At 46.3% G+C, this 12,013-nt stretch overlaps 1 protein-coding gene across 1 annotated transcript in view; it reads left to right on the plus strand.

Annotated features, from left to right (window-relative positions):
* ST14 (ST14 transmembrane serine protease matriptase) overlaps positions 1-8,262 on the plus strand; it is a 68,671-nt gene extending 60,409 nt beyond the window's left edge. Inside the window, exons 15-19 of the mRNA XM_036743993.1 lie at positions 938-1,060; positions 1,760-1,946; positions 7,045-7,319; positions 7,671-7,807; positions 8,101-8,262. Of these exons, the coding sequence (XP_036599888.1) occupies positions 938-1,060; positions 1,760-1,946; positions 7,045-7,319; positions 7,671-7,807; positions 8,101-8,262 (884 nt within the window). The remainder of the gene's footprint in view (positions 1-937; positions 1,061-1,759; positions 1,947-7,044; positions 7,320-7,670; positions 7,808-8,100) is intronic.
* The last annotated feature ends 3,751 nt before the right edge of the window (positions 8,263-12,013 follow it).

The following is a 12,013-nucleotide window of genomic DNA, read 5'->3' on the forward strand; positions in this document are numbered from 1 at the left end:
CTAGCACAGGGCTTGGCCCTGGGCTCGTTGTAGAGGTTGGGGACCTCTTTTGGGAATTTAGGGTTCAAGGTATCAGAGACTGCCTCTAGAACAGACCAAAATTCCTCTGGAGTTGAGTATTGGGCATGTTTCATTCTATCCTTTTTCTCTTGCTTTCAGTCATTGAGGACTCTGAATTGAGCATACACCTCGTACCTGGTGTGTAAGTGAGAAATAAAGAGTCCCACTTGATATGGTTCTGACCTTCAGGGATACAGGGCCCATTCAATGACAATGGGATGCATACAAAGCAACATGCCTACAAATTCTATTTAATAAATGCAGACAGTATTGCACACTATTTGGTAAGAGCACAGTGGAAAGGCACGAGAAGTTAGGGAAGATTTCTTGAAGGTGATGAATCTTGAGAAGTGTTTTGAGGCATGGTGGGGATGTGGGTTGGTGGTCCGAGGCAGGGTGGGCTGCAAACTGTATTAGAAGTCAATGGGCAGGGTATGGTGGCATATGCTATAATCCCTGCTATCAGGGAAGCTGAATCTGATGGATAGCTTGAGTTTGGGAGTTCCCAACAGCAGTGCAGCTAAAGTCAAATGGGTGTCTGCATTGATATGGTAAACCTCGGGAGTAAGGGCCATCAGACTGACCAGGGTGACCATGCCCAGGTCAGAAAAGCAACATGTCAAAACTTCCATGCTGATCAGCAGTGGGATTGGGCCTGTGAGTGGCTGCTGCATGTCCAGCCTCAGTGAGACAGGGAGGCCCAATCTAAAAAACAAAACAGAACATAGTTCTTGAGTTGGAGTAATTTATATCTGGGTGTGGCAAGGATGTTTCAGCTTGGTGCTGACTTCCTGGCCCTGACAACCTGTACAACAGGAGAGAATGGAGTCTTATTCCCCATCCCCAGCTTTGCCCTTTTCTCTTCCTTTGCTGTCAGTTTGGACTGTCCCCTGCACCACACACACATACAAGTGCCTCAGTGGAGTGTGTCTGAACAAAGGGAACCCAGAATGTGATGGGCAGAATGACTGCAGCGATGGCTCGGACGAGAAGAACTGTGGTATGGACATGCAGACCAGGCCCAGATGTGGTCCCTTTACTTTGGGTTTCTCTTTGTCCCTGGTTTGTAGGAAACAGCTGAGGGAAGCCAGCCCCCTTCTGCATTAGCCTGGGTAGTCATCAGGAAGGAAGAAAACCAGAACATGGCTTTCCTCGGCCATTCTCCCAACTCCTTCCTATCAGCTCTGTGGTTGGGAATCTGGGCTGCCTTTCAGGTATTTAAAGCCCTGAATTCGAATACAATTGTAGCAGTTGAGTGAATTTATCTTTCCTTCTAGAGCTTCTTAAAATTCTATATGCAAAGAAGGAGTGGCTTAAAACCTTTGAAACTAAAATGCAACTAAAAATCAGAAATCCTCCTTAATTCATGTGAGCCAGGGGGAAAAGGGAGCTAAAACAGGTAACTTTAGCTTTTAAAGGGTCTCCTGGGGTAGACGTAGGGGTGGGAGTTAAAATTCCTGGGGAAAAGTTGACCTGACCAGGCAGTTGGGAATGTGCTTCAAAGGAGCATGTTAGGGCACCTGAGGGTTATAGCTTTATTATAACATTAGTCCATATCGGAGGTGGCTTATAAAGAAAGTCTCCATTTTAATTCTCTGGGGCCAGCAGAATGGGCATTTGGGCAGTGAGGGGCTTCCCCTTCTCAACTTACATACCCCATCTGAGTACTCTTAACTTACATAGTCCCATCACTCAATAGATTGTGGACTCCGGTCATTCAGTAAACAGTCAAGGATTGTTGGAGGCCAGAACTCAGATGAAGGAGAGTGGCCATGGCAGGTGAGCCTCCATGCAGAGGGCCAGGGTCACCTCTGTGGGGCGTCACTAATCTCCTCCACCTGGCTTGTCTCTGCAGCCCATTGCTTCATTGATGAGCCAAGAATCAGGTAGGTGGTTCTATTCTCTTAGAGGCTCTACCTGGGATTGGAAGGCATGGGGTAGGGATTGGAGGGGCAGGGTGGGGGCGGGGGAGAAGGGAAACGTTCTTGTATCTTCTGTGGGCTTCCTTCATCCCCTTGCCATATAGGACAGGTATCCTGCTTTGTGTTCTATGAAATGCTTTACCAAGGATCTTGGTCTTTTCATCTCTAGAGTCATGCCAACTCATGGGCAGGGTAGGGCTTTTTAGAAAGGGCCAGAATAGAGAGTCTGGGTAATATAATAGACACCACAGGGCGACTTGCTGATTTAACGTCCACGATCACATGCAGGCAATGATGATTTAGGACTGAACACCCACCGAGTCAGGAAATGACATGGACAGTTCAGACCTGTGACTTAGGAAAATTATTTTGGCATGGATGGATTGGAAAGGGAAAGATGGAAGAAGGATGTTATTTCAGTAATCCAGGCAAGAAGTGATAATGGCTTTATGACAGGATCATAGACTTAGAGCTGCAAAAGCCTTAAGAAATCATCTGGTCCAACACCTTCATTTTACAAACAGGGAAACTGAGCCCCAAGTTATTTGCCTAAGGTTGCATAGTTAGTAAGTAGGAGAACTAGGATTGGAACCTTGAACTAAGGTTGGTAGCATTTTGAGTGGAAACAAGGAGACAGATGCAAGAGATATCGCAAGGATAGAACTGCAACCATTTGGATGTGACTGGGAGGAAGGAGTAGGGCAGCTAGGTGGCACAGTGGACAGAGTACTGGGCCTGGAGTCAGGGAGACGCATATTCCTGAGTTCAAATCTGGCCTCAGACACTAGCTGTGTGACCCTGGGCTCAATCCTGTTTGCCTCAGTTTCCTCATCTGTAAAATGAGCTGGAGAAGGAAATGTCAAACTGCTCCAGTATCTTTGCCAAGAAAATCCCAAATGGAATCACAAAGAGTGGGGCATGATTGAAAATGACTGAACAACAACAGTGGGGGAAGGAGTAGTGAGTGGGAGAGGGAAGAGTTATGGATGACTCTGAGGTCATGAGACCTGGTAGATAGAAGGATGATGGTGCCTACAACAGCAATAGGAAAGTAGGAGGTGGAATTTTTTTGGGGGGGGCGGTGAGTGAAAGGAGGGAATGGTGAATTCTGTTTTAGGCTTGTTGAGTTTGTGATGTCCACTGGATATGGAGGTGGAGATATATAAGTCATAATTGAATACAAGGAATTGATGAAGATGACCAAGAAAGAGGTTATGGAGAGAAAAAAGAAGAGGGTCAAGAAGGGATTCTTGAATAATATCCACATTATAGGGTGGGGAAGAGGGAAAGAAGATGAGGACCCAGTGGAGGGGTAAGTAGACAGCTATGTGAACCAGAAGAGCATGACATCTTTCAAACTTAGGAAGAAGACAGTAGCCAGTAGGAAGCCACTGAATTTGGTAGCTAGGAGGTTATCCATGGCCTTAGAACACGAGGGAAAGGGAGTAATGAGAATCTAGGGCTATTGTATAGTACCAGCTTTTTCAAGAAGTTGGTTGTTGTTTGTCTTTCTCTATGGAAGAGGACCATGCCATCAGGGAGGTGATGCCATGACATGCAAGTGAATTGGATTTAAGTGAGGGAGGGCTGTGCAGAGTCACCAGCCTCACCTTCACCTCCAGAACCATCTGAGTCCACTGGCGAGATATGCATCGGGATGACTGGAGGTGGCCCTGATGCAGTGAGAGACCTTGGCCTTTTTAAGCTAAGGTCTTTAACAGGTCTCAGTTTGACTGAAGCAAGGCAAATTCAGTGATTAAGGCTAGGTAAGACATGAGGCAGAGAATGACCTCTTTACCTAGTCAAAAAAAAAAAATCAGTCTGGGAAGGAAAGACCCTCAGGGCTTCTGGCCAAAACAGAAATGAGTGCTATTTATATTTAAAAGTGAAGGGGGAGGCCAGGGGGAGGCTTTCAAGGACTCTTCCTGATCTGGGTTGATTCTTTCCTGACCCCACTGTTGGTGCTGCTTCTGTGCCACTGCCTCTGCCACTGCCCCAACTCCCACTTGAAACTTGTCCACTATGAAGAAGACCAAGATAATCCAGGTCAAGCTGGCTGAGCAGGCTGAGTGCTGTGACTGTAAGGTCACATGCACAAACATTGTGACCAAGCAGGGGCCAAGCTATCCAAGAAGAAGTGAAGTCTGTTCTTGGTGGCCTACAAGAATGTAGCGGAGGAGTGGGGGTACAATGTGCAGGTGAACCTGGAGGGCGATTTCCAGCACTGAGAAGAAAACTGACAACACTGACAAGGAGATGCTGCTGGTCAAGGACCGCCAGGAAAAAGCGGAGTCTATCTGCACCACCATCCTGGAATTATTGTTGGATAAGTTTTTAATAGGCGAAGCAATCCAAAGAGCAGGGTCTTCTATCAGAAAATGAAGGATGTAAAGGTCTGGAAAATGAGGGTGTTGGACCGGATGATTTCTTAAGGCCTTTGCAGCTCTAAGCCTTTATCACTTCTTGCCTAGATTACTGAAGTAACATCTTTCTTCCTTCTGTACCTTGATGAAGTAGCCTGTGGTGATGACTGAAGACAAACAACAGATAATTCTCAAGGAGTTTACCCAGAAGCAGTTGACAGCAGCAGGAAAGAAATGCAACCTATTCACCCAGTTGTCCTGGGGCTGGCTCTTAACTTTTCTGTATTTTACTATGAGCTCCTTTAGCACATTGGCTAAAATGGCTTTTGATGGCTATTGATGGCTATTGCCGAGCTTGATGCACTGAATGAACATGCAGTTGCTTGAGGCAACCCAACAGTATGGACATCAGACAGTGCAGAACAATGTGATGCTGCAGAAGATGCAGAAAATTAAAATTCATGCAGGTGTCATCTTCCTTTCTCCCAAGTAACCTTTTTAAATGCCTTCATTCCATATAGCTCCACTTGGATTTCCTACTGCAGAGAACCCATCCATGTCTATGAAATCCACCTTTTATAGTCTTTTCACACTGCAGCTTTGGGAATACTCCATTGATTTGTGTCTATCCTGGCCTTCCTGGTGTGCAGCTACTATTGGAGAAAAGTATTAATAACTTCATTTCATATAAACATAAGTAACTTCCAAACACGTATGTAGAGAACTAAAGTGTATCTGGTATTTAAAAATCTGAACCAGAAAATCTGGAAAGACTTAAATGAACTGACACAAAGTGAAGTGAGCAGAACCAGGAGAACATTGTACACAGTAACAGCCGTCTTGTACAATGATCAACTGTGAATGACTTAGCTGTTTGTTTTCACTAGCACAGTGATCCAAGATAATCCTGAAGGTCATATGATGAAAAATGCTATCTACCTCCAGAGAAAGAACTGATGGAGTCTGAATGAAGATCAAAGCATACTATTTTTCACTTTCTTAAAAAAAAAAAAAAAAGTGAAACGGTTTTGCAAGTGACTGTGTTTTGTCTGTTACAGCAAAGATGTGACAATGTAGCTAAATGAAACTCAACTGTTTTAGGTAGCTTCCCCTATCCCTCATATTCCCACCTTCTATTTCAGGGTCTTCCTTTTGGCAAACAACTTTCACATGCTCTTCTTATATATTTCTTTTAAGGAGGAATCTGGAGGTGTTGGGTCAAATAGAAGCAAGTTTGGCATTTTAGGGTTAGGGACTACAAGCTGAAATATGCCGACTCAGGGCAGCTAGATGGCACAATGGATAGGACAACAGCCCAGGAGTCAGGAGGAGCTGAGTTCAAATTCGGCCTCAGACACTTACTAGCCATGTGATCCTGGGCAAGTCACTTTAACCCCGATTGCCTCAAAAAAAAAAAAAAGAAAGAAAAGAAAAGACAGAAATAAGCCTACTGTAAAATAAATCCTGGAGTCCATAGTATGTCTATGACAGTGTAAGGTTTTCTTACTCTTCTGTTGCTGCTGTTTCATGAACAATTTCCCTCCATCAATAAAAGGGCCCTCACACTTTTGTTCTGGCATCCACTTCACTATATGATAGAAGTAATAGAATACAAACGTTGCTTTTTGGCAAATTGAAGTGCATGTCATTTCTTAACACACCTGCATAGGGGAAACCATTGGAAAGACATGAATCCAGGCCTAATTTTTAGTATTTTTCCATGCAGATTTGTACACTTGAAAGGGTGTCACATTTATCTAGTGATCACTGTTGTGTGTTACTAATCATTAATTGTGGTATCAAAAAAGCCTTGTGAGAATGTTATGCCCTATGCAACAGCAAAGCAACATAAAATGAACTCTCCCAAAAAAGTGAAGTGGGGAGATATGAGAGAGTAGCTGGATGGGTCAAATGGGAAGAAGTGAAGATGTTTGTAAGCATGTGGAGAAAAGTTGTTGTTCATCCTTCATTCTCGAAGAGGACCGATCACATCAGGAGGGCCAGGTCTTGACTTGCAAGGGAACTGGATTTAAGTGAGACAGAGCTGTGCAAAGTCATCAGCCTCATTCCCTCCTCTGGAGTGAAGAGGCAGAGATTGAATATGCATGAATGAGAGGGTATGAGGTCAGGGAGGTCTGGAGGGTGGCAGAGGCAATGGGGCCAAAGATAAAGTTAAGAGGGATTAACTTTAGTGAACATCAGGATATTTCCTTTTCTGTGATGAGAGGAAGTAATGACGCTGAGAAGATTTGAGGAATGGAGGACGGGGGATTGAGGAATCTGATTTCAGTCTTCTCGTGGATGGTCAGTGTAGGGGTCCTGGGGCCTGGATTGGGGGGGGTGGCGGGGCAAGATAACAAACATCATCCCAGTCTCTCCGACTCACCCGTGTTTAGGCAGCTATTAAGCATCAGAGGCAGTATTTATGTTCAGGTGTCTTCTGGTTCCAAGCCCAACATTCTTCCTACAACACCACACTGCCCTTCCACAGCAGGAACTTAATCGATATTTGTTGAAACAACGAATATCATCGATCCTGTTCTGAAGCACAGAGAGGTCATGGTGTGTGCCCAGGGTCACTGAGTAAGTCAGTAAAAGAATTAAGTTCTGCATCCAGGGCCGTCTTTTTTCCAGCCCAGTCTTCTCTCCTTGTTCCCATGCTGTCTAATGTGAATGTTGTCTCTCCTTCTGTTTCCCAGATACTCTGACCCCACTTTATGGAAAGCCTACCTGGGTCTGCATGACCAGAGCAAGCGCAGTGCCGCGGGGGTGCAAGAGAGGGGGTTCAAACAGATCATCTCCCACGCTGCCTTTAATGACTTCACCTTTGACTATGATATTGCTGTTCTAGAGCTGGACGAACCTGTTGAGTTCAGCTCTTTAATTCGGCCCATCTGTCTGCCTGATTCATCCCACACCTTCCCTGCGGGCAAGGCCATCTGGGTGACAGGCTGGGGGCACACTACGGAAGGAGGTGAGAGCTTCACTCGGGGCTCAGAGGGTTTCCTGGAAAGAATTTCCCGTCTATTTCTATCACACATTTGTGTTGGTCACCACCTTCTGATTCCCCCTTTTTCATTCCCTATTGACCTTTTTGTTGGGTTCACTTCCTTGGACAGGTAACTCCTTTGTTCCCAGGGTGGGTGCTGACTCTGATTTCTTCCTCCTTAGGAAGAGGCAGGGTTGGGTGGAGTGAGAAGGGTGGGATCTGGATGTGGGGTACAGGGGATGTCCTCCAAAGCTGTTGTTCTACTGTGGGAAGCTGAAACAATAGAGGAGCCAAGTACCTCATGATGTTTTTCTGTTCCCTCTTCCCAACCACCAGGCACTGGGGCATTGATCCTACAGAAGGGAGAGATCCGAGTGATCAATCAGACAACGTGCGAGTCCTTGCTACCCAACCAGCTGACCCCTCGTATGATGTGCGTGGGCTTCCTCAATGGGGGTGTTGATGCCTGCCAGGTATGTTCCTGCCAGTTTTGGAGTGGGGAGGGAAGGTTCCTACAAAAGGGGCTGATGTTCTGATTGGGAGGAAAGAAGGAAAAGGGGGGGAGGGGAAGGGGGAGAAAGAGAATGAATATATGTGTGTGTGTAAGATGGTGTTACAGGTGTAAGAGGAGTGAACTGGTGAGGAGGCCCTGAGGATGTTTGGGAAGCAGGGTTGGCGTAGAGTTAGAGGCCAGTGATAGATGGGGTCTAGGAGATGGAGTGCTTATGTAGGCTTCTCATGTGGTTTGGGATTTCTTTTCTTTTAGGGTGATTCAGGGGGCCCTCTCTCCAGTGTGGAAGATGATGGACGGATGTTCCTGGCTGGGGTGGTGAGCTGGGGTGAAGGCTGTGCTCGACGGAACAAGCCAGGTGTCTACACAAGAGTCTCCATGCTTCGGGACTGGATTAAAGAGAAGACAGGAGTGTAGGGGTTGCCCTAAATGTGCTGTCCTCTCCTCAGACACATACATATGAAGATTGAGGATGGACCAATGTACTTGACCCTCCCCTGAGGTTCCTCCAGGATATGAACTATATCTTCTTGTCTCTAGAGACTGTGAATCTACCTGGGGAGCCTCAAACTTACCTCAGGCCCAGCCCCAGCCTCAAACAAACTCTTAGGAACTGGGTATGGAGGAACACTGGATGGCACCCGTATCTCAGCTTAGTATCTGAAGTTTGGGGACACAAATTTCCCCCCAACCCCATCCCTGAGTCTGGATCTGAGAGACTCTCCTAATCCTCCTGTGTTTCCTCCCTAAGGAGAAGCTCTAAATGTGTCTCCCAACTTTGCCCAGACTAGGATATCCTATGTGGTCAGTACCTATGGCCAGGGGCTCTGGGCTATGGAGCTCAGCTCATGCCTGACCCTGAAGAAAATGAGGACCAGGAAGCTGAACTGTTTTTCCTGACTCCCAGTTGTGTGTGTGTGTGTGTGTGTGTGTGTGTGTGTGTGTATGTATGCATGCATGTGTAGTTTTCAATACTTTTTAAATTAATAATTTTACACCAGAGTTGATTTCCCTCCTCCACTCCTGTTCAGAAATGCCTTTTATTAGATCTATGCACTCTCAGGGATGGGGCGGGGTGGGGCGCACAGCATTGCCAGGTTGTATAATATGGCAGTCTTGCTTTATTCTCCAAACAAGCAAGCTCTGTGGTCTCTCTTGTGGCACCTCAGAGGATCAGAAGTTCTGCAAGCTTCCAAGGTGTAAAAGGGGTCATGGGGCGGGGTGGGGGTGGGAGGGCAACATCTGCCAAGAGTTTGGTCACACACTCTGAGGTTTCTCTAGGAAGCACCAGGCTATTTGCCTCATGAAGCTTCTGCTTTAGGAGGGAAGGTCTCTCCCTACTCCGAGAAGGGGGAAATAACAGCATCCATGTGTGCTGGCTAGTGTCCTACAAATAGCTGGGCTGCTAGTTCCATTCCTAGACTAAGCGATGTTCTTAGACCATGAAGGGACAATATCTTCTTGTTGGAATTTTGACACCCTCAACCTCCCTTTGTCCCACACTTTGGATTCTCTATGCCTCAGGCACGGGAGGAGAAAATTTAACTGTTTTTTTTTTAATTTAAAACTTTCTTGGCTTTTGTACTTGAGATGGCCCACTGTGGGTCAGTGTTGGCCGATGCTCCTCAGAGAGTTCAATTTAATTCGAATCAGCAGACACATTTAAAGGGGATCTCATGTGGAGAACATAGTGCTTGGTGTTAGGGGAGGTACAGAGTTTAAATAAAACAATCTCTGCCCTCCCGGAGCTTAGAAGTCTGGTAGAGATTGGGTGTTCTTGTCCGAGGGCCCGGTCATTCTGACCCCTTGTACTTGTTCTGCTGTGTCTGGGGAAAAGGGAGGGTGGGCCGAGGCTCTCTCCACACTGGACCCCACAAAGCACTGGGGTTAATAGATAAGTGTGGGAATGGATCCCCACTCTGGGGCTCAGGGTGAGCGAGGGAACTGTGATCTGCAATGGGGGAGGGGAAGGGGGAGGGGGATAATAGGAAGAATCAGAAATGATTTCCAAAGAAATGACGTTGTAATTGTTGCTCTGTTCTTGATATGGGCCCTATTGTGGGCTTTCTCAGTCAATGTATTTAAGGTGCCAGAACCCCAGGGAAGATATTGGGGACCAAATGTACATTAAAGGGGAAAGTTTTACATGATTCCAGTCCTTGGTGTGGTTGCTAAGTATTCAGTAGCTAACTCAGCTGCCAGGGTGAACACGCTCCATTCCTAGGCAAAGTTTGCTTTTGTTTTCCACAACAGTACCATTGTGGGGGCGGGGGGGGGGGGCGGGAATTGACACAGAACCTGGCTGTCCACAACTTTCTTCCCTCACTAGCTTGCCATGATCCCCTGTTTCCTTTCTATCATTACTCCCCCAGATTGGGCAAGGCAGGCCTTTGCTTCCAGATTTATTACAATGCATGCACTTCCCAAGATCATGGGGGCTCCCCAGCTTTCTCCCAAATTGGAAGACACAGCCTTGTTCGAGAGAATGAAACTCAGGAGAGAAGTCTTCTGAGCATGGGAGAATGGTACCAGCAATCCCAGGTGGCCCGGGTGTTAGGCAGCCAGAGAAGAAAAGGCCAGTTTACACCTTGGCAGGTGGACAGGCAGTAAGGGACAGAGCAGGTCCAGATGTCTAGTGCTAAAGGGTGAGTGGTTTTGTTTTTTTGAGGGGGTGAGGGGTGGGTGTGTGTGCATACATCTCACCCCTGCCCCCACACACAACCCCCTTATTTTATACCTTTGCCGAGGAAGGCTATCCTTTGATTCAATCATGTGAGCTACTCTGGGTACTAAGTTGCCTAGGAATCTGGTGTGTAGAGGAAAGGGAACATGTACTGGTGCACATGTACTCAGAAGAACGGGAATATACACCAACATGTGTATACAAATATATCTGGTCAGCGTTTCCTTAGATGACAGCTAAGTTTTGGTTAGTTTCAGAATAGTGTGTGGAAGACCTGTCAGAACCTAGTGCTCACTGTTTTAAGACTAATCCAGAATTCCCTCTGACTTGAAAATAGCATGTTATCAATAGCTTTCTAAGGTGCTAATGCTCCTAATGAATCCTGCACACTGGTTTAAGCAAACATTATTTCCAGTTGGACCCTAGTTAATAAATTTGCTCATTATTCTCCTTTGTTGGAGGTATTAGTCCTAGTTTAGCTATGACATGAACAATTATATTGAGGTGGGGGGGCCTGCTGGAGAGAGGAGAGATGAGGGGTAGGGGAGGCTGCAGAGGCTCAGAAGCTCAGTGCTTGCCTGTTGTTCCTTTACTTTCTACTCCATATCAGAGAAGGGCTGATAGAAAAAAAAAATTGTTTTCAATTTCACACACACACACACACACACACACACACACACACACACGCAAATTTATGCTTGTTTGGCATAAATTTGCATTTTGAATCCAAAAACTTCACTCCAACCATGTAAAGTAAAACACAATTTAATTATTGCAGTCTCCTTCAGTTGTAGCCAAATGCAGTATTCAGGGCAGGTTTTCCTGCCTACTGTGCCCTCCCCTCAGGCTATAATAGCATGGCCAGCCTCTACCCTTCCATCTGGCCACTCCATAATTCCCTACTAGCAAGGGCCAGCCTGCCATGGGTCGATCCCCTATTAAGTGGGGTTGATGGAATAGACTGTGGCTGATCATGCAGGATTGAACCAAGAGCAGAGGTATTTGTCAAGGGAATGACCTTTCCTGCTCTTTAGGCTAGAAGAGCATACCTGCTGGTAGCACCTGCAGAAGCCAACTTGGGAGATGCAGACAGGGGCCCAGGAGGGAACTTTTAGGGGGTTGTTGCCCTCTGTTGACAAGGGGCTCATCTGGACTGATGATCAGTCACCAGAATCTATCACGCATGAATTCCACAGTTTGATGATGGTGTTCAATGGATGACCCATACCCCAGAAGAAAAACTGGAAAATTTAAGCGGAGACATTTCCCTGATGTCTGGATGACTTCTGATGCCCCTGGAATCTTCAAAGGGACCATCTTTCAGGTCTGCTGTGGATCCCAGGGATGTCTACCAACGAGTCAAGAAATTTTAATTAAGGGCCTACTTATTAATCTATGCAGTCCACACAGACAAAATCTGGAACCTTGCAACCTGAGAGACACCGATCTGGAAAATAAACGATCATATACCTACCATGTGTCAAG

Source organism: Trichosurus vulpecula, chromosome 2 (assembly GCF_011100635.1).
Source record: "Trichosurus vulpecula isolate mTriVul1 chromosome 2, mTriVul1.pri, whole genome shotgun sequence".
Classification (NCBI taxonomy): Eukaryota; Metazoa; Chordata; class Mammalia; order Diprotodontia; family Phalangeridae; genus Trichosurus; species Trichosurus vulpecula.